This window comes from Candoia aspera, chromosome 4 (assembly GCF_035149785.1).
Source record: "Candoia aspera isolate rCanAsp1 chromosome 4, rCanAsp1.hap2, whole genome shotgun sequence".
In the NCBI taxonomy this organism is placed as follows: Eukaryota; Metazoa; Chordata; class Lepidosauria; order Squamata; family Boidae; genus Candoia; species Candoia aspera.
Genome location: NC_086156.1, coordinates 34,991,426 through 35,014,258, shown reverse-complemented (window position 1 = coordinate 35,014,258; position 22,833 = coordinate 34,991,426). Strand labels below are relative to the sequence as shown.

Sequence of the window (22,833 nt, the reverse complement as noted above, 5' to 3'; positions counted from 1 at the left end):
ACACTTATCCTACAGTTTGATCATTCATTCTATAAATGCTATCATAATATGCTTAGGATTTTATTACTCTCTTTTTCTGTCTGTGTAATTTACATTCAAAAGTAAATGTACCCTATTAACTCTAAGAAGAATTCAGGAATTATATTAAGGAAGCACCTTCATAAAGCAAACTCCGAGTTACCAAATAATATGGAAGAGGGTTAGCAACCTGCAAGTCACTGGTGCTATTGGTGGATCTATTTCTCACTGCTTGGTATGGTCAGAAAATGACTAGTGGCCACAGGGAATATGTGCTACATGGGGAAGAGGGAAAGGCTGAACTCTGAAGAGCATGGGGAAAGGTGTGGGGGGGGGGTTTCTCTGCTTGTTCTCATTACTGCTGCTGCTTGCTTTTTAGCCCCTCACACTGAAATCCGGTTGGGGAGTCACAACTAACTACCCCAGCTACCCACTCTTATTCCTGTGGTACAAAAAGAAGTACTCTGTGGGAGCAGTGCTATTCAAAATGGTATGCTTGGTATATCATGGATGTATGGATAAGCCTTAAAAATCAAACTAATATGTAAGAATCTGCTCATTTTACAGTATTTCCTAGGGTCTGGGGACCTTGTTCAGGGCTGCATGAGTAGGCATAATCGAAGCTTCTGGAGCCAGGCCATATCCTAGCTTTCTAACCTCTTCAGGATTGCTTGGGAAGGGATGGGGTTAAGCTTCCCTCCCAGCAGGCATTTCATCCCTCCATTTCCAGTCCTGCTCAGTGTATTCATTTCCCTGTTGGTGATAGCATGCCACAACCAAAAAAAAAAAATACCCCAACCCTCATTGTGGACATTTCAGCCAGCTGAACTCGAGGTAGGAAGAGATTTTGGAGCAAGACCTATAATGAAGAATCAGTACACAGCATGCAGCATACTGTGTACTGATTTAAATTTATAAAGATAAATTTAAAGCTTAAATGCTGACTTTTCATGAGATAGCCATACCCTGTGATGAGCTTTCTTTAAAATTCTGGAAATTGCAGACCGAGGGGAGTCTGTCAGACTTCATTCACCCAGACCATTACTTGAACGTGAAGGCAAGCAGAGATTCAAGTACACAGTTCTTTGATAAACTAGTTTTATTACAGATACTAGAAAAGCCTTAATTACAGCAGGAAATTGCCAACTATAAGACTCAAGCCACATCTGCCTGTCTATCTCCAGGTTCAAATCTTAGATCTGACTCTGTGTGCCCTGACAGATTGAGAGCTGTTCATTTCTCTGTAGGAGGGCCAGTTGACAACTGTGCATTGTTATTGCAGCAGACCTGTCTCATCTCATGCTCTTTTCATCTGACCTTATTCCTTCTCGCACTCCACTGTCAGGTTAAGAAAGATTGCTTGAAAGAAGTTGACCAGCACTTTGAAGTAGAACAATGCCATTGGCATTAAGGGATTGAATAAAACATCTAGATTCAGAATGATTGGAGAAGTTCCCTGCAAATTTGTGGATTCTGATGATTTAACAGTAGTTACATCAGAAAGCCTATTTTCTATTCTAATTTAAGTTGTTAGGATCCAAGAACTTTGTGGAAAAGCAGTTCATGTGTAACTTTCAATTCTGGGACTAAAAAACTAATTCCTGATCAAAAGACATGCTGAGATCCTTTCTGTGGTGGCTACAGAAACTGTTCTCCATCCTGGATTACCATCCTGGATTTTGTACCTAATTCCCATTTATATAATTCATTTTGTTTCATTAGTATTTTACTTTTCCTCTAAGAAACTCAACAAATAGTATATAATTTCTCCCTATCTCCCAGTAACCTTTCAGAAAAGTTGAATAAGCATCAAATTAACCAATGAATCATGTTCTAAGTGGGGTTTGAAGTTGGATTTCCCTACTCGTCATATGATATTTCTGCTACCATGCTGCATGACAGTTGGGAAACTTTGTTCTCCTGTGAAAAACAGTGAGACAGATCAGCCTAATATCTACCATCTTTGCCTGATATTGCCCCAAATTGGGTAGAATGGTTTTTTTCCTGCCCAGTAGCAAAGGAGATGAACTGAGCTGAGAAAAACAAATCCATCACAAAACACCAGTAGAATTTTTCCCCTTGGCATAACTTGACAAGGTTTTCTCCAGCTTTTCTGAACTGATGGGGCAGAACCTTTCTAATTCTGAGCGGTTACCCCCTGGTTATTTTTCTTTATTTCTTGTCTAAATTCTTACAGAATTTTTCTTTTGCCAACACAACGTATAATCAAGCCCTTGTAGTTTGAAAATGAATTCTCCTTCATTGTGAGAGTATGCTCTGAGTTTATTTGAGGTCTCTTAATTGGTAAGGAACAACATTCAAAATCTGGGAATTCTTCTAAACAAAATACTTCTGTATTTTTTTAAAAAAAATTGCTGTATTTATGCCAACTTGAAATATAAATGTCCTAGACAAGTGAGAGAGTAACCTGTCAAAATATTAACCAGCTGAAAACAATTGTCACATTTGTTTTGTTCTTATAGATGACTCTCTGGAGGTACTGTATTTAAAAAGCTGTAATGTAGTACAAAGCTGTTGATCTATAATATATAATGTTGGAGAGTTTCTTACAACTTTTAACTCATATTGGTGGGAGGTCAGGATATTGGAGGTCAGGATACAGGATTAGTAGCAAAGGCCATTGTAACTGTGCCTTATAAAAGAGGAGAAAGGGTGAATAAACTCTTCCTAATCTTACTTTGAGAGCCAATTTGGTGTGGTGGTTAAGGCATCAGGCTACAAACCAGGAGACTGTGAGTTCTAGTCCCATCTTAGGCACAAAGCCAGCTGGGTGACCTTGGGCAAGTCACTTTCTCTCAGCCCTAGGAAGGAGGCAATGGCAAACCACTTCTGAAAAACCTTGTCAAGAAAACTGCAGGGACATGTCCAGGGAGTCTCCGAGAGTCAGACATGATTAAATGGATTTTAAAAAATCTTACCTGAAAAAGTGACATTGCGTGCTCTTAGATAACAGTCTGCTGTGACAGTCACCTAATTTTAACTTTGTATTCTTTTCATAAGCAAACTCAATTGTACACTTATTTTTTTTTCCATCTGAAATGGAAATTCTGTTCTGATATCTTTGAATACAGAAGACATGAATCCGAAGAGTTGTGGTTATCCTAATTTCTGAAAACTCTTTTCAAGGGTACCTGCCTGCAGTAATGCTTAGTTTTCAACAACTGTATATCAAAAACTCCATTAAACTAACAAAAGAGATGTATCTATGTAAGTCTCATAGAACCTAAAGATTAATACCTAAGTAAATGCACAGGATTGGACTGAAAAAGCTAGTGGTGAGAACTGTTTAATTTTATACTTACACCGATTATTAATTAGCATAATGGAGTTTTCAAATGGAGTGATGTGAAAAAAAAAGTTTAAAAAATCATTAATGACTATGTGTGTTGTTGTTTTTTTAAATTTAATTTTAGGTGTTGGAGCTGCCCGTGCAGGAAATCTTACCTTCATGGTTGGGGGACTAGAGCAGGAATTCGATGCTGCAAAAGAGCTACTCACATGTATGGGTTCCAATGTGGTCTATTGTGGAGAAATTGGAACTGGACAGGTAAATGCAGAGCATTCCTAGGCATGTTATAAGCTGTAGCGTCTCTTCCCTTTTACATTGCATTAATGTGTTCCGTGAGCCTAGATACCTTCCCAAACTTACTGAAACTTAACTTTCATTCTGAAATTCTCCCTTAAACTGGCAATTAATTTACATTTGTCCTATCTTCTCTCCATTCCATGAGCCATGGCAAACAGGAGAGTGCAAATACTGTGATTCAATTAGGGTCCCAGTCCCTGATCTATAAAAGCTCCCAAGAGAATAAAAGTCACCTCAGCCGCACTCCACACAAAAAAGGGAGAAACAAATTATTCTCTTCTCTACCTTGCCCAACTCCTGGTGTTTTCAGTACATGATGTATGAATTCATCTGGCCCTTTACAAAACAATCACAGCTGTTGCTGTGAAAATAAAGCTGGCTGGCTGGCCAGTCATCAAGGCATATTTCTTCCTAGATACAGTAGACATTCCTGTTGTTGAAAACTGTGATGATGACATTATGCTGTAGTTTTCCAGCAAGGTGCTTTTATCAATAGCAGCAACAATGGTTGTAGGTTCCAGTATAGAGTAGTGGGGAAGTATAATGGTCACCTGACACCTGAAGATGTGGGGAGGGGCACAGGGCAAGAGTTGGTAAGTGTGGTTATATAAGCAGGGAAAATCAACCAGGGCAGGGGGGGTTTTTTAACAGGAGGAGGGAAACTGACTAGACACATTAAGATTGCCTGCAGAGACATGCATAATGTTTTGCATTTTAAGTCTTTCTTATATGAAATATCCTGTTTCAAGCTTGAAACAACTGTTTTTCAACCTTGAAACACTTCCAAAATGATACAAACAATCCATTCTGAATGCAGAACAGCTGTTTTTAACTTGAAACTGGGACAATTGAATATGAAATGTTTTTGTATACCTCTGGTTTCTTGTGAAATATACTGATGAAGTCCAAAATCAGGTATAAAAATTAAGAGTTCCAGCAGACAGATTAGGGAGAAATAAAATTGGTTGCCTAAGGAAGACAGGGTGAGAACGACACAAATGCCTGATTGGCACAAAGGCCACAAGTATTAGGGCCCTAAGCCTACTGAGGACATAGAGGTTTTGTAACAACGACCCATAAAAACATGTTGTTCTGGACAGCCTCTAGCAAAAAATAATATTGTGCGATTCCAAGAGCTTCTTGTGACTATTACTGGTTAATTTAAGTGACAGAATTTTTAAAATCTATTTTGTTTTGAAAACCAGACCACCCAAATCTTGGAAAAGTGACAGTTGAGTGAGAAGTAATGAGCATTGATATGGCCTCTAAAAGATTGCCAATCTGTGCTCCATGGAGTGGTTATGGAACAAAAACATTCCTAATAAAATTGAGCTCCTATTGGATAGTTGTTTGGAAAATGGAGAAATTTATGAGTTACTGCATTTAATTTCAGGCTGCAAAAATCTGCAATAATATGCTGTTAGCCATCAGTATGATTGGAACTGCTGAGACCATGAATCTTGGAATCAGGTGTGTTGAGTTTTACAGTATTTGCTTTATCTTGGTTACATTTATGTGACTGGCCCTTTTATATGGATAGAATAATGTTTCAAAGATGTAAAGTAGCAAATGTAGCACAAATTTAGTATATTTCATGTTTTTGAAAACCATTGTTAACCTAGAGTTTTCAAGAAACAGGGACATGCTTTGTGTCATGCGCTGCCTACCTCTGAATAACGTTCAGACACTGGGTTGCAAAGCAGGCTCTGGTTTATTTCAGGATAGGTACAACGTTGTTAGAAAAAGCTGAGAGTGACAGGAGCGCGCCGGTGCGGGGTTTAAATACCCCGCGCCGGTCAGCGCCCCCTCGCTCTCGGTCACGTCACCCCCCTTTGTCCCATGCGTTGCCCTGCCATTGGTTGAGGGTTTCTAGGATCGCCCATCCTCAGGTTTTCATTCTTCTGCTGATTGCTTTCAGCTGGGCGATCCCCGTGGTATTGCTGCTGATGGCTTGGGTGGCTCCGTGATCCGTTTATCTATTGTTTGTTAGCCGTTAGTCGTTGTGGGTTGATGGCTACTTAACTTGTACCCCTTCACCTATTTCCTTGTCATTGTCATGAGTGCCATTGCGCTGATTACTTTAGCTCAACGGCACTCATGACACTTTGCAGGGCCACAAAATAAAAGTACATTTTCAGTTTGCTAGAATATATGTAGTGACTCCCATTTCTTATTTTCAGATGAAACATATAATTGTGTTTAGGTCCCATACTGTTCATACATATGTTGTGATCCATCGTGAACCTGATCTTTCAAATGCAAAATCAAGGTTTATCAGCACCAGTTGGGCCAAAGTACATAGCTCACAGGCTGTGGACAGTCTGAGCCATAGTCTTAACAGAGTGTACCAAAAGGAAGATGCTATAATAACTTCTTGCTCTTAAAAACAACTTAAGAGTGTTTAATTAGAAAGATATATTGTTGTTAAAAGGCTGGTTATGTTTGCCGAAATACTTTTGCTTTTATCTTTTTTTCATATAAATGTGTTTATACACACATAATATACATTTCAGTTTGTAATTTGTTGTTGGACATTTTGATCCTATTTATTGTGTGTCTGTGTTTTCACAGCATGATTTTAGCATGCTTAACTGTATACTTTCAGCTGCTTGCTAGAAACTAAACACACTATTACCACTCTGAGGTCTGATACCAAAGGATAAATATCTGGATTGTCTTTATGTAAAAAAAATAGATACATGAATGTGCATATTACTGCATACACATATAAATACATGGAAACAGACATGCACCCAAAAGACAGGATAATGGATTCACATTTCTTCTTAATTACCATATCAAGATGCAGTTGTTTTATTGAATTGCCCTTGTCTCAGATGTTAGACTATCTTGACCTATTAAGTTGTCATGTTGTAATTGAGATAAAAGAGGAATTTGCTTTGCATCAGTGCTAATTGGTTTATCAATATCCTGTACCATTTACATTTTAAAATTGAGCATCTGTAAGATAGGAAAACGTATCTTTAACAAGCCATAACAAAACCCATAAGGTGGTTTACTGCTGTTGTAATTGAGAATTGTAAAGCTGTATCATAGTCAGTTTTAAGTCATAGTTTGCTTAATGAAAAATCAATCACCTATGACTTCCTTGTATTTAGCTGAGGTAGAAGCTCACATTGTCTGCTATAAAAGAAAATGTTCAGCTAGCGCAGAGTACTAAAAGATCTGACAGTCTAATGGTATGCAGTCTTAATTGGTGTTTGCAGCTACTGCAACATGCAGTAGGTTTCAGGGTTTTCATTTTCTAACTTGAGGTGTCTTTTTCCCTCCTCACTATCTGTAATAATGGTCTGAATTCATCAATCTGTTAAAATTCTGAGAGCTCTGATTAACTCCAGGGGTAGGTGAGGCACATACCCCATAGGACTTATTTATATCACAAAGAATCTTTTCTGAAATCTAAATTCTGCCGCTCCTCAGTTCTTTCAAATCGGAGTTCACTTGTACTGAAATTGTTGCAATGCCAGTGATTGTGACTTTTCCACTGCATTTTTTCCATAGTGTAGAGAACTTGGCTCATCTCCAATCTACATTTCCCAGTCTACAGAACTGAGCTATAGCTCTTCCCACATGTGTACATTTTACATGCAGCCACTGTCTTTCACTGGAAAATGCTAAATACAAACTCTTTGGTGGTAGTCTAAGCTGGGGAAGGGAATGGGCAAATTAAGTTGCAGAATTCAACAGTAGGCCTTGACGAGAAGGAAGAACTCTGCTGTTCCACAAATTACCCATGTTGGAAAATTACCTATTTTGATTCTGCACCTTGACTCTAACAAAGTATCTTAGAACTCTGTGGTAACATACTTTGCTAGAAGAACAGCACACCATAGTTTTGTGTGCATTCATGCACGTGAATACCAGTAAGTTGAGCACTCTTCCACTTTCTTCAAGTAGTTTAAACCCCACTGAAAAATGAAGCCTTCTGCTATCAATTTCTTTTCAGCCTGACAAGCGTGTTTCTGAAGTGACAGAATTCTTCTCTAATAAAATTCATATAGCACTTACAATTTATAGAGCTTTCACAAGAGTGAAAAAAGAAAATTGTATCTGCAAGTATGAATTCCTCTGTAGTAAATTCTCTCTGGAATGAATAAATTATCATGATGGTACTATATTGATGTTCTGTTCTGTTTATGTCAGTGGACTGTTTAATTAAAATAGGAGTCTATTTCTTTTTAGAATCCTTTTTGTCTCTTCATTTTTAATGTTTTTGGAATTTTAAAATTTGAAAAGGATGTAATGTACTATTTCGTGCCACTTAGATACATAACATAGCATATATACCTTTTATGGATATTTAAGATCAGTGTTGAGTCTCATGGTTAATACACGGTTTTAATGCCTTCTGTTTTTAAAAGAAGAAGGGAGGGACACAGTTGACAACATAAGATATGTTGATACACATAATAAATTATGGCAGGATACAGCCGCAAACACATGTACTCACGCCCTGTGCAAGTTGAAAGTGTTTGCGTGCATCCATGGCAAGGTAAAACTACTTTTCAGTGGCTTTTCGGTTTACTTTCCAGTGGCAGATCCTCACAAGTGTTACTTGGGAATAAGAACAGGAGGTGGTGGAAGTGGGGCTGGAAATGGAGCTATGAGAGTATTCCTTTGAAAACTGAAGGTTATATCCTGCAGTGCTCATTCACTGACAGAATGACATCTGTTAAGATAACAGGCTTCTTCTCTGGAGTGTATCCATCATGCAAGTTTCAGACTTGTTCCAACAGCTTGGGACATCTTTTAGATCAGATTTAGGATGCTCTGAAAGACAGTGAAGGAAAGTCTTATTGGAGAAGCAGAAGTTTGTTTATGTAGGGTTGGATGTCTCTCCATTTAACTTTTATGCATTTATTTTTGAACGGTTTATAAAAAATTAAGTTGTAAATATACACATGCTCAAGGTTCGGTTATGTAAATTTTATTTATTTATTTATTAAACAAATTTATCACCACCCATCTCCCAAAAGGGAAGTTATATTGTTTATCTGAATTATCCAAATGTTACAATTTGAGGAAAGAATAGTACCAATGAAATAACATCATATCATCTGCTGCACCCTGTTTTCATTGCTCATTGTGTTAGTACAAGAAATTTGGGAAATGATTGTTTGAAACTGGGCACTAAAATTGCAATTACTTAAACATTGGGGGAAAAAAACCAACTACCATCAAGGAGGTTATAGATTATGTAGTTCTGGAACCTAGTAATGTTGAATCTGACATAATAAGACAAATTAAGCAAAGTTTTATTCTGTTTATCCAAAATTATTTCTTTCTTTCTTTCCTTCCTTCCTTCTTTCCTTCCTTTCTTTGATACAGTAAAGCACTTCATAAGATGCAACTTTATGGTTCATTGAAATTATGGTCAGCAATAAAGTTATTAAGATCATAACAAAAAGATGAATGGTGAGATATATTTATAATTTAGTAATAATAGTACCCTACTCTTAAATTCGAGTAGAAATCTTTGAATCATAGCCATTGTTTATAAACATGAAAGAAATCGGTAATAATATATTAATCATTAACTATTCATGAACAGCCAGCAGATCCATTTCTTTTAGTAGCATTCTATGCTAATAGTTATAAGCAGTCTATAAAGTCTAAAGAATAGCTTGATTTCCTTCCTGCAGTGCATTCCAAGACAGCCTTGTAAATTCATGAACTGCAGTCTAACAAGATGTTAGCAAAGTCTTTATACCTTACAGATTAAACAGCAAGTAATTTCTGTATCTGAGTTATGGTAAAGTAGAAACGGTCCCACCTACCCACTTTCCACCTCCAACAATCCAGAGTAAGAAGTTGCCTCTTTGTTGCCATATTTTTCCTAGTGTCCCCTTAAGACTATTTCTGATCTTTTGCTTTTGAAATCTCAAATGTTGCTAAGTAGGCCCCAGCAAACATCCCAACTTTGGCAAATGACAAATAAGTCCTTTGTGAAACCGGTGTGGCTATCTTATCGCTTTCTGACTCCGTGGTTCAGAAACTGCTTTAAACAAAAGCACTCTAATAACATATTTGAGTTGGTAGATTCTTCTCTCAGATAAAAAAATAACTTTTAAGTAAAAAATTGAAATAATCATAATTGCATGTCTCAACATTTTGGGGCTAAAGGACACATTTGGAATGTTGAGAATATGCTGGAGACACATCCAGAAAAATGGCCATTTGGGGGGACATACCTAGTACTAAAACACCATTTTACCAGAATACTACTACTTACATTCCTTGCTCTCCCCTTACCAACAGGAATCTCCATGCTGTCTCTTCTAAGATTTTTCTGGGCAAGTGGATACACTTCCAAACAATGCACTAAGATGTAGCCACCCATCATTTTTATTTCCTAAGAATGCTGCTGTGGCCCATTTGGGGCTCAGAGGCATTCTTACAAATAAAAATTATGCTGGGGATTGGCATTTCACTTTGCAATATAGCAACTTTCCTTTTTTTATTCTTTCCAACACAACAGAACAGTAGAAAGTAACTGTAAAGGGCTTAGAACTGTATGTCTGTCAGCAGGATAGCACTCTAAAAATAAAACAGAATGGGACCAAATTTGGTGTGGTGGGAGAAACTGGCAAAATAAATATCGAGTTCAAAAATGGCTTAGGGCTACAGAGAAAAACATTCCAGAAAATTATCTCCTAACGTATCTCCTTCCTGCTCATGTGACTCAGCCAAACATAAGCAGCTCATCTTGTGCTTCCCAGTGCACACATACACAAGACACATAACACAAGGAAAAGGCAGTCACCCATTCATAGAGACACAACACACCACTTCCTTAGTGCATTACATTAGTCCAGATGAGTGGTGATGTCCTCCTGCTCCAGGAAGGGCTGTGACTAGTGCACCAGCCAGAGTAGAGCAAGGCCCCCTGCCCACCCAACACTAGCCGTGAGTCCCGAAAGACCCCCAAGGCACTCTGCTTCCATCCAGGTGACAACAGAGGTCATCTTTAGGAGTGATCAGTGTTGTTTCTGTTCCATGTCTAGGCCTGAACCCTGACTGAAATGGGTCCAGATAATCTGTTTCCTGTAGATTTCTCTGTAGCTGCCTAGTGACCACAGTCTCAGTAATCTTTCCCAAAAACAGGAAGGTTAGAGATAGGGCAATAGTTTTCCAAGGAGGTTTCTTAAGAAAGGGGCATACCATAGCCTCTTTCAAAGCTGCTGGCAATATCCACTTCCAAAGCAAGGCATTAATAATCTCCTGAAGTCAGCCCTTCACACACACCCTTGCAACCCAAAGGAGCTGGAGGGGGGCATGAATCCAAGCTACGCTGAGGACATACTGGAGAGCCTTATCCACTTCCTTGGAATCCGCCTTATCCTTCCTTGGAATCCTTCCTTGGAATCCACTTACTTGGAATCCTCAATGAATCCCTGGATAATATAGTGAGACATTGCCCTTGTCATCCCTGAGTCTCTGTCCATGAAGAGTCAAGAGATAGGCGAATCTGAGAGACTTTATCAGCAAAGAATTGTGTAAACCGTTTACAGCGACCAGGCAGCAACTATGTATGACATCCTCTCCCCAAAAAGAAATCTCGAACTTGAGCTCAAATCCGTGTTTGGTCAGGTTAACTTCTCTTTCTCCATCAGCACTCAAGTCATCACTTCTGTCACTTCATCTCCTAGAGCTACTCAGTAAACCAAGGAGCGATGCAGGAGAGGCTCCCAAAGGCCACTCCAGAGCAATTTTCCAACAGAGGGTTGGAAACAATAGTATCTGTTTGAGCAGTCCAACTTCCTAGTCATCGTTAAGCATGGATCTTTATTTAGCATGGCTTCTTTTATAATTCTTTACAATACCATTGCATATGATAAATATATACTGTATGTATCTGCTGGGGTACGCCAACATATTTTCTACAGCACCCCTCTGGCAGAAGTCAAGGCCAGCTTAGGATGTGATAGTTCGAGTTGTTATTTGTCCTATTTTAATAAAAATTTATGTCCAAAACAATTGAACAACTTTAGAATACCATTGCATATGATAAATATATACTGTAGTATTTTCATTGATGTTGTAAATATATTAGGGTACATATTAATGTTATTCTTTTTAGTGTAATTTTTACTGCTGTTTTGTTCTTTACTGTGGCTGGACTGTACCTCAGGTTGGTGGGGGGAATCATACATAACATGTTTGTTTCTTTATTTGATGCAGCTTCTACCATTTTGAGGTAGGACATATGTAAAGTGTAAACTTTAAGCAAATAAAGAAGGTAGAATCTCCCATCTCCCCCCAAAATATTAAAAAAAGAAAATCCTAGACCTGCCCACATATGTGAGATATGTCCCCATTCACTTTTCACCATCATTATATTCACTGTGGTCAGGGCTGCAACTAAGGGGGGCAAGCGGAGCATGTGCCCCGGGCGCTGCGCTGTGGGGGGCGCTAAAATGAGCGCTGGGGTGTGTGTGCCAAAATGGGCATGGAATCCATGTTTGTCCCGGGCAACACAGAACCTAGTTGCAGCCTGACTGTGGTCCTCCCACCCCTCAAAATATATGAACTATGTCTCCTAATCATCACGTTTGCTATGAAGAAACTTTCATAAATATATTTGTATACAGCCCAATTGAATTCTGTTGAATAATTGATTGAATAATCCATATAGTACTCTAAATCATAATATCTACATTCCTACTAATAACCTTTTGTAAGTTTGTTTAATTTGGACTAGGGTATTGCATGAGGCCTCCTAACGCTTTTCAAAATTGCTTCTCATCGCTTATGCCGTAGCAGAGTGTGTGAACTCAGCCAGCTGTGGCTTATTAAACAACCCACAATTAAAACAAGCCTCATCCTAGCACAAATGTCTGAACCTGGTCACTTTTGGGCTTTCCTGGAGTCTCACACTTTTTGACATTTTAAGGCTAAAGCATGATACTTGAGAAGAGGGAGAGGGGAGGAAAAGGCTTAGCTGGTAGTGCACTGCTGTCTTCCTTTGCATGTTTGCAGGATACTAAGATGTGTGCAGATGAATTTTCCAGCTCATGTCCTGGAATAATGCTGAAAGTAGTTAATCACCAAGGCCCATCTTTTACAATATGAAAGGAGGTGAAGGAGAGAATGTCTAAATGAGACGTCTTTTCTAGCTATATATCTTCCTTTTGACTCTTTATTTTACTGATAATTTCCTTCTCTAAATATTACGGTGTACTGGTGAGATAGATTTATTGTAATCAAGGCATTTGAGTTTGGTTGCATATATCTCTGCTTCCAAATGAGATACATTCATCAAAACTAAAGCAGGGATGTGGTTGCCATGTAAACTAGCTCCAAAGCATAGGCAGAATGCAGACTAATAATAATAAAACTGGTAAACAACTAGTTAGAAGTTAAAGTTTAGAATGTCACTGTTTAAACCAACTTAGGCTTCTTTTGTACATAAGAATATACCAGAACTCTCAGTTGTCCTATGAAGAGTTTTGAAAGCTGGGTGTTGATTTTGTGCCCCAATTCCTACTTTTTCTTTCTCTCCAGACTCCCCCTCCCCACTCCAAAATGTGGAACACCTTGGCAGTTGTAAAATGTACGTGTGCATGCTCATCCTCTTGCCACATCCACTGGCAAGTTATTATGTGGACTGACAGACTGTCATTGTTTTGATAGCTTGAGCAGTATATCTCTTGAACAGCAATAGAGCTCTTATGCAGAAAGTATCCTATGTTCTGAACCAATTTACAGGGAAACAGCAATAACATTTTATCATGGTTGAGAGCCCCGTAGCTGCTTCCTATTAAGCTTGCCCTTTCAGATACCTGTCTTGGATTAATTTGTTGATTTCAAATGGAAACTCAGTCTTCTCCACTGAAGCATGACTTTCGAGGATAGACTCTTACTGAATGACAATTACGGTATATTCTATCTGCTTTCAGACCATTACAAGCTTTGGGCACAGTGGAAGACAGAGGACTTCTACAGTAACAGATTTTTATACATGTCTAATTCTAGCTGTCAGTTATCTATGCACCAGTAGATGAATCCTCAGAAAGATAAAATGCAAAACACCTCCAACTTGCTCCTTTTAATGATATACTTGCTACAAGAGATAAAAAGTAGGGGGGAGGGAGAAGAAGGGTCTTGAGTATCTTGAAGGAAACTGCATTGGGTGATTTTATTTCTGACCTTTTCTTTTAGAAACCAGTGTTAGAAATATTGACTGTATCTAGATCATCTGTTATTTTCAAGTGTATGCTAAATTAAGCACATTTATAAAAGTGCTCCTAGGGTATGGTTCAGCTGGAGGATACAGATTTCTAATGAGGGATTCATCTGCCACTCCACTCTGCTCTGAATTTCAGACTCTGGGCATCAATGCATGATTTCACATGGTTTAGACATGTCTTGTCTCACCCCGTCCCCCAATTAACAGAATCTCATGAGATTCCTATCCTGTGAAATCTCACATAAGATTTCAATCTTCTTACACAAAATCTCAGAAAATCAACCTAAAAATACAGTGAGATCTAGTCATCTCATGGGACTTCAGCCATTTAAAAAAAAGCAGTGAAAATCTGGAAGTTCACAAGCAATATTGACAGAATGTTTTGTTGACCATGGGCATCATGTTGCTCAGCTCTGCAATATAGTATGAGCCTCACACTTCAGTGTCTAAAGCCCTTTTACAGTGGAATTTGGTTCTGGAGAAAGTATGATGTCAAAACATTTATACTCATAATTTGGTAACTCAAGTGAAAGTATTCTGATACCTCCAAGTGCTTGTTAATTTTCAGGTCACACTAAATTAACATTCCAGTCCATTAATCTGGTCTGAGATGGGTGGCTATATAAATTGAGTAAATAAATAAATAATCTACCTATGGATATCTAGATATTTCTTATTTCATGAGTTCCTCGAACTGTGTTGATACAGAGTTGTTGGGAGTTGGGCGGCATACAAGTTTTAAAAATTATTATTGTTGTTAAGTGCAGAGCATTTGGGAGCCAGGCAGCCTATAAATTAAATAAATAAAATGTAAACAGGAGGCCATTTGCAGGTATTGTAGTGTATGCACATTTAAGATAAGGCTCCTTTTGTGGGGATCCATCCTTAACTTGGCATCTGTTTTGTGTTATTGGAGCTGAACATTAAGATTGTGTCTCACATGCACTGGTCCATTTCAGTGTGCTTTTGAATGGTATCTCCATCTAGACTATCAGATAGAACATATGCTTCCTATTCACTTAGTTAATCTTCACAAAGATTCCTCTAGGATTCCATTATTAGGAATAATGAAGAAGTGGCAATGGGGGAAAAAGCTTTCCCAATTTTATGCTTCATCCATGGAATTCTCTTCTCCATGAAGGCTTTCCTGGAACCTTTCTGACATCTGATAGAGATTTTTATTTCTGTCTCTCTCTCTCACCATTGAAAGGAGATTTTTATTAATGGCAATGTCAAAATCTGTCTTGCAACTTCTCAAAAGTTTTCTATTACCCCCTCCCCCCAAAAGACTTCTATCTTATTCTCTGGAATTTTTTTAATGAATTTTTATTGGTGTTGGGTTTCAGCTTACTTAATTGATAGAGGTAGTGAAGAATACTATTACTGTTGATATTTTCTGTTATAGATCTTTCTGTCATACTGCTCCCTGGCTGTCCAATCTAAAAAAACCCAATGGAAGAAATTCCCTGAAAAAATTTCTTTGGGGATTTAATTGAAGTATGACAAGCAAGGGAACCTCCAGATTGTTTTGATAATTGTACTGTGAACAATAATGTTCATGCACATTCTTTGGCTACCTTATAATTTAAAAAGCACATGGGTACCACATTCCACTCAAAAGAATTCACTGAAATTCTCTCTTTTGAAAGAAATTTCAGAAGTAATTTGTCAGAATTTTTTTCAGAACTTGTAGGAAAACTGACAAATTTTCTGCATAGCATTTATTTTTTTATTATGGATCATGACTTTCTATTTTATATTGATAATTGTTGCAAATGGTACTGTTTACAAACAGTACCAGTGAAAGGTACTATTGATTTTGAACAGTAACAGCAAGGTGTAATAAATATTTTAGCTGTTAGAAAGAATAATTGGAAATCAAACCAGAGCCAGAACATGTACATGGTAGAGAAATAAATTGTTAGAATAAGGGGTAACATCATTTATTGTTTCAGTATTTCAGCTTTGCTGCTGCTTATATGGCATTCTATAAACATAGTGACTGATAAATCCAGCTTGTTAAAATGAAGAAAATGTTGCAAGCAAGATAATGGTCTGGTGAAAGACATTTTCATTTTAGCTTTACTTCCGTTCATTAGTATATATAGTATTAATGGCATTATAAGTGTGAATGCCTTGCTTTTTTGTGAATTAAATTACAAGCGTGTGCATTCACAAGTAAGTGCCACTGAGTTCATTTACTTTCTTCTGGGTTCATATGTAGGATTGCATCCTAAAACATTTCCGTTCTGTGATTATACGTCCATCTTTTAAAATGTCCGTATTTATGTAGTTGGTTACATTTTTAATTTTTAAAAGTTCTTGCTTTTCATTATAATGAGTATAATTCTTATAAAATTGCACGGTTAAGCTGATAGCCACCGTCATGCGAGAACATGCCAGATTGTTTAAAAAAGAAAAGCCCAATCTGCTAAAATATTTTTCACTGTTTTCAGTCTGTCTCAACTGCATTGGGGTTTGTGCCGTCAGCTCAGTGATGGCAATGGAACAAATGATGTTTCTGCTTGGACAAGCTTTGTTTTATCAGGATCTGTAACCTTCTCAGCAGTTGACCCAGAACTGTAATGCATGTCTCTGAATAGATAGGGAACATATGTCACAGTAGACTTACTTCTTGAACATCAGAATATAATAACTGTTTCATAAAAAGGAAGTTTATAATAAGAGAATTTCCTTTTGTCTTAATAGTAATGCTGAATGTAGTAGCTTATGCTTCTGACAGTACCTTTTGAGTCATATTTCCTTATACAGAATAATGAAAGGGAGCCATTAATTCTGAAGGATCTTTATTTTGTGTCTGACAATTCATCTAATAATTAGCATGCATGAACAATATAGAGGATTGATGACCTTTAATTTAAAAAAGGATCTTCCTCTCTCAATACCATCACTCTAGATCATTTTTCAAGTCTTCCAACAAATGTAGAGAAATGACAACACGGTCTCAACATATAAAAATAAGTCATCCATGACGTGCATTTTGACATGAACACTTCTCTTCTTTTGACCTTTGACAGGTTAGGGCTTGACCCAAAGCTTCTGGCCAAAATCCTAAATATGAGTTCAGGCCGGTGTTGGTCAAGCGATACATACAACCCTGTGCCAGGAGTAATGGAAGGGGTACCTTCTGGTAATAATTATCAAGGTGGCTTTGGAACAACCCTTATGACTAAGGTACGTATCTACATGTATATGAAAAGAACATATATTGGTGTAATAAACTGACTTACTCTTACTGGACAAAATAAATGTTTCCTTTCAATATTTCCTTCTGAGCTCCAAGGTAGTATATAAAATTTTCTCCATTATACTGATATACCCAAGATGAATTAACATCTATTTCTTTAAATCTGTGGCCTGTCACTACTCTATTTTGAGTAGTTAATGGCACATGTACACAACCACATCCAGTTTTAATGCCGTTCACTTGCATTGTGCAATATCAAAAAATTAGCTTTTCTTGAAAAAATGGAATAAAAGGATCTCTGTAATGGACCTTCACGTTTAGATGTTTTTTTGAGGGAGGCATGCTTTCTTCCTCCTTTACATTTGTTTGTGACAGACAAAACCTTTATATTCCCAAGGGGTTTTATATAACTGGATTACTTCACTCTGCTTGTTTAATAGATTTTTCTATTTTTCTTTGATTTATATTTACATACTGTGATTAGCTTGTAGTATTACACACTGTGTGTGTTTGTGTGTGTGTGTGTATTTCACATTTTGGGAAGTATCTTGGGAATTTTCTCTAAAGGGCAAAGCAAGAAATGTTAATACAAATGCTAAAAAATATGAAAGACAAAATCCTATAAAAACGTTAGAACCCGGAGTCCACAAGGTAGCATCTCAGAATGCCAGTATGTCCACAGATACTTTCCGTATTGCCCACCATTATTATTCTTCCATCTAAGTACTTACATTTTAAAATGTGTTTTAATGTTCTAAACTGGGAAGTCAGCATGCTGCTAAATGGGCCCATAAGTTTGAGGAGTATCTGCAGTTCAGTGCTTTGTTTAAAATATCCTTGTCTGCCCCTGAAAGGATCCATGGTAAGCAGAAGTAGCAGGGATGACCTTATGACATGTCTAGTAGGTGATAGCAGAGAGCGTTTCGATAAATTGGGGTTTTGTATCAGGGGATGGTTCCCATTTTGAGAATGGAAAATCTTCCAGCAGCCTTTGCATAAGAGTGTCTGCAAGAAGTTATCAAAGATCCAGATGTGCTTACCAGGCCCAAAAGAGTGAGAATCTGTGCTAAAACTCTAGGTTCAGAAAAATCAGATGACCAGCATCCCAAACAAAGTATGCTGCTTCTTTCCATATACTAGCTTCCAAAACCACCTCAGCTTTTCAGTTTGAACAACCTTTAGGAAGTCTCACCTTGAAGCTACTATGGGAATGTTTTGCTACACCAGTCTGATTTCTGAACACACTCAACATGAGAACACTTAACCCTGTTTCAATACTGCGGGTATTAACCTGAATTCTGTGGGATCTAACTGGGTAAAGTTTGTCATATTTGTCTTCTGCAGGTTCTGTCCTGGGCTTTGACAGAAACTACAGTATACAACAATTATCTGCTTGATTGTGCTCCCTAAACAAAATGAGTAATTAGATATAGAGTTAAAATGGGAGCTGGCTGAGTGAGACTATGCTGAAATTGCTTCCAGCAGGGACTATATGGCATTGTTCTTGAGGTTTCCCATCAATGTAGTGGAGAGGGGGAATGGCTTTGAGGGGCAGAAAGAAGAACCACTACCAAGACAATGGTTAGATATAAAAAGTACTGAGTCCAGAGCAGGAATGTAACCTGAGTAAACGTCTCAAAAAGCTCCTCCCTAGTTCTCACAAAGATAAAGGGAGGGAGGGGGAAGCACATTCCGACTTGCAAGATTCTGTTACTGTAGCTTTACAATAATAGTAGTACTGACTTACATGACATTGGATTCCTAGTCTGATCTACCTTGAAGGGCTGAGAATCACATTGCTTTCCTTCAGAGACGTGTCCATTATTCCAGCTTTCTCCAGAAATGCTTTTGCTATGCAAAATGACATACATGTAGTCCTCACTTAACAACGGCAATTGGGACCAGAATTTCCATTGCTAAGCGATGGGGTTGACAAGCGAGATGTCATGTGACTGCATCACTTAACAACAGCAATCCTGGCAATTCCCCTTGCTATTGTTAAGTGAATTTTAGCGGTTGTTAAATGAGCACCCACCCCAATCCAAGCCATTCCGGGCTTGGTCCCTCCCAGCCCCAAACCTCAGGTAAGTGATTGCCTTCAACTCCCCCCACCCACCTATTCCCCCCCCCATCTCTGCCCCGTCAGCCATTTCCAAAGGGAGCCACGTTTCCTCCACGTGGCTCCCTTTGGAAAGTGGTGCTCTCTTAGAGTTTTTGGAAAGAGGGCAGCTCTCCCTCTCTTTCCGAAAGCTCTGAGAAGAGAGTGCCACTTTCCAAAGTCTGCGCAGATTTTGGAGAGCTGCCCTCCCTTTCCAGAAGCTTTGAGAAGGGAGCACAACTTTCCGAAGACAGCGTTCTGAAGGGAGCCACGTGGAGAAGCTGGGTCCAAAAGCAAAGACAGCAAGGCACTTCGGCTTCGCCCATGGCAGCTGGGTGAAAAAGGCGAAGGTTCGGTGCAGAGAACTGGGAGAGGAGGCAGCTGGGTGAATGAATGTGGGCTGGGGCAGCTGCAGTTTCCTGGGGCGGCTTGAGATGGCTGGGCTGGGGTGGTTGCAGCTGTGCTGTGGCTCAGGGGCTTCTTGCAGCCCCAGAGCCATGCAGTTCTGGGTCTGCTTGCTGCCCCGCAAGGCACAGTACAGGGCTTCCTAAAGGGCAGAGAAGGTGGGGAGATAGGTGGGGGAGTTGAAACACCCCTGCAGTCGTAAGTGCTGGCGGACTGCCAAGCGCCCAAATTTTGATAATGCTGTGGGGACACTTCAATGGTCATAATTTCAGGCACAGGTCATAAGTCCATTTTTTTCAGCACCATTGTAATTTCAAATGGATGCTGAACGAATGGTCATTAACTGAGAACTGCCTGTAGTTAGACTAGCAGATTCGGATCTTCATGGCCTTCTGGAAGACTAAACTGGTAGCTGAATATGTGGTGGGAGGCTATTCTAAAGAGCTGGTGTGGCTACAGAGAAGGTGTGCCTCCACCAGGTGATAGCATTTAAGGGAAGGGACCTGGGCACACCCTATCTGACTTAGTAGGATGGGTCAGTATCCTCAGAGAGGTAATCCTGCAAATCTGGCCCTGTGCCATGTAGGGCTTTAATGATGATAACCAGCACCTTGAATTCCATGCAAAGTAACTGGGAGCAAGTGCAGCTCACACAATGGTGGTTAAGTTGGACAAACCACGGGGCACCCAGAACTGTGTGTGCGACTGCATTCTGGACCAGTTCTGCTTCTGGATGCTCTTCAGAGGCACCCCCATATAGAACACATTGCAGTAATCCAACTGGGAAGTGACTAAGGCGTGAGTGACCCTGAGCAAGTTTTCCAATTTTCAGTAGGAATTTTTCTAGCTCTAACTAGATATTGAACCTAGGACCTTTTATATACAAACCATGTAAACCATTTTCTAAGGAATAGTGGTCTTTGATATTACTGTCACATTCTGTAGTAGATATTGTGTAATAAGAACTTTTTTTTCCTCCTCCCACTCAAAAATATTTCCCTTATTTTTAGGATCTTGGCTTGGCCCAGATTTCTGCCACCAACACTAGGTCTCCAGTCCCTCTTGGCTCCCTAGCCCATCAGATTTACAGGATCATGTGTGCCAAGGGCTACGCCCAAAAAGACTTCTCATCTGTGTTCCAGTTTTTACGGGAAGAAGAGAGCTTGTGAAATCTTTATTGACTATGGACATTGTTAGAAAAAAAAAAACTGTATTTAGAGTCTCTTTCAGATTAATCAATAAATACATGAGTTTAATCAAAGATCATGAATCATGATCTCACCCACTTCTGTCTTCTAAAGTCACAGCTAACTTCCAAGATTTCCTATCTATCATTTCAAATACTGTGGGAAAAGGTTTTTTTTAATAATTTATATATAACTTTTTAAAAAATACAGTAGTAGGGTTTAAAGAAAACCCAATATATATGTATTTACATACAAAAGGATGACATAGTTCAAAATCACCCTTTTCCAAACTTGTATCTCCAGATGGGATGGATGTTAAGTTGGAGTCCAAAACAGGGGCCACAAGGTTGGAAAAGTTGTTCTGAACTGTACAATTATAACTGATTAAAGAGACTGATACTGAACTTCCTAAGTAATATACCAATTTACCTTAAAAGCATAATTATTACAATGAAGAATTAGTGGTGAAAATTTATATTAATTAATGGTTGCAAGTTATTTGACATCTGGTGACCTTATGGTTTTAAAAAGACATCGTAAAAATAACTCTGTGCATGCATGTTTCACGTATTTTCCTTACTAATCTAATTTTATACATTTTTTATCATTTTCACACCTTTTCAAAAGGTTCATGCCTGCTTCCCTTACTGATACCCAGTTGTTACAAATCTAAATAAATAAATCCCTTTGAAATAAATGATCATTAGAAGAAATATCTGGGTTTGCTTTGGAGGGGTATTCCCTTGTTTTTTATTACAATCAGATTCTGTGCATACTCATGCCAATAAAAATGCATTTGAAAATACATAAAGAGAATCAAAGACCTGTCTTGCATAAACAAGCAGAGAGAGTATAAAGGTCTGTAGGTTGGTATGTTCATTAAAGTTTCCATTCTTGTTCGTTAGGAATGCAGTCTACAACCATTAAAATGGATATCCACAATCCAGAGTATATAAAATCCATTAATCTCCTGGTATCATAAACAGAGCTTATGGCTATACTGCTTTGTTTTACAGGAAGAAGCTCTTGAAACCGTGCATGAGGAGAAATAATAAACATTAATCAGAATTGCCTGATGACCATAGTTTCATCAGGGCAGTTGATCAACCTACCAATTATGGACTCTCCTGTGAAAATGTAATGAATTACCCAACAGAGTTGGGTCAGTTTGGAACAAGTTCCTCTTTTTTGTTGCTGTCACCAGGTTCTATTCAGCTCTAGAACTAAAGCAATAGAAACTTTTTATAATACTTTTTATAATTAGCTATAATTATATCACTAATTTCAGATCACTACCAGGAGGGTTTAACTGGGGTCAAAATGAACAATATGGCAGCAGAAAAGTCACTGATTTAAAATATAGAGTCAAATAGATTGAAGAAAGTTCTCTACTGGTGCTGAAGATCCGACAGAGATGATGAGTCAGAGGTGATAAGGACTTTTGATATATCCAGCACATAGATACAGTACATGGAGCATTTTGGAATGTAAGCAATGCTGGAAATGAGGAATGAGAGAAGTTTCCTTTTTCATTCAGATAGGCATGGAGAGGCATAGATCGGCAAGAGGAAAGTATAGCCTCTTAATGAAAGGTGGTTAGGACAGGGGTAGAAGACTTCTTTTTCATTGGAGTGGCTGCCTTACTGGGTTGAGAGGACTGGATTGTTTTTTTTTCCCCAAGCTGCTACATGGGATTGTTTCTGATTTTCTTTACAATTAGCTATGCTACACAATCAGCTGTGAATGTGAAGTAAATTTAAGTGTTTGATTTTCTGCAGTGGTACAATCTGAAGAAGAACAAATACAGTAAATTAGGAGTGTGTCTTCTTCCAGTCCATACATTTTCGAACTCTTAAGGAGTTTGAGGAAATTTCCGAAACAATTTTGGTGGAATAGAGACAGGGAAAGAAGAGCAAGGAAAACTCCCACTGAACAAACCAAAATCTGTTGATGTGACATTGGATAATGCCAGTGGCTTCAGTGACCTGTGGACCATTAAGTCAATTTATTGGGGAAGGAGGGAATCCCTTATGTGCATTTAATCTTGATGCAGTATTACTGTTTCATTAAAAGGAATGACTATGAAAACTTGTTGGGATA

General features: G+C 38.4%; 1 protein-coding gene across 1 annotated transcript in view; it reads left to right on the top strand.

Annotated features, from left to right (window-relative positions):
• HIBADH (3-hydroxyisobutyrate dehydrogenase) overlaps positions 1–21,982 on the top strand; it is an 83,488-nt gene extending 61,506 nt beyond the window's left edge. Inside the window, exons 5-8 of the mRNA XM_063303813.1 lie at positions 3,453–3,586; positions 5,019–5,095; positions 16,874–17,030; positions 20,557–21,982. Of these exons, the coding sequence (XP_063159883.1) occupies positions 3,453–3,586; positions 5,019–5,095; positions 16,874–17,030; positions 20,557–20,715 (527 nt within the window). The 3' untranslated portion in view covers positions 20,716–21,982. The remainder of the gene's footprint in view (positions 1–3,452; positions 3,587–5,018; positions 5,096–16,873; positions 17,031–20,556) is intronic.
• Positions 21,983–22,833: the final 851 nt, after the last annotated feature.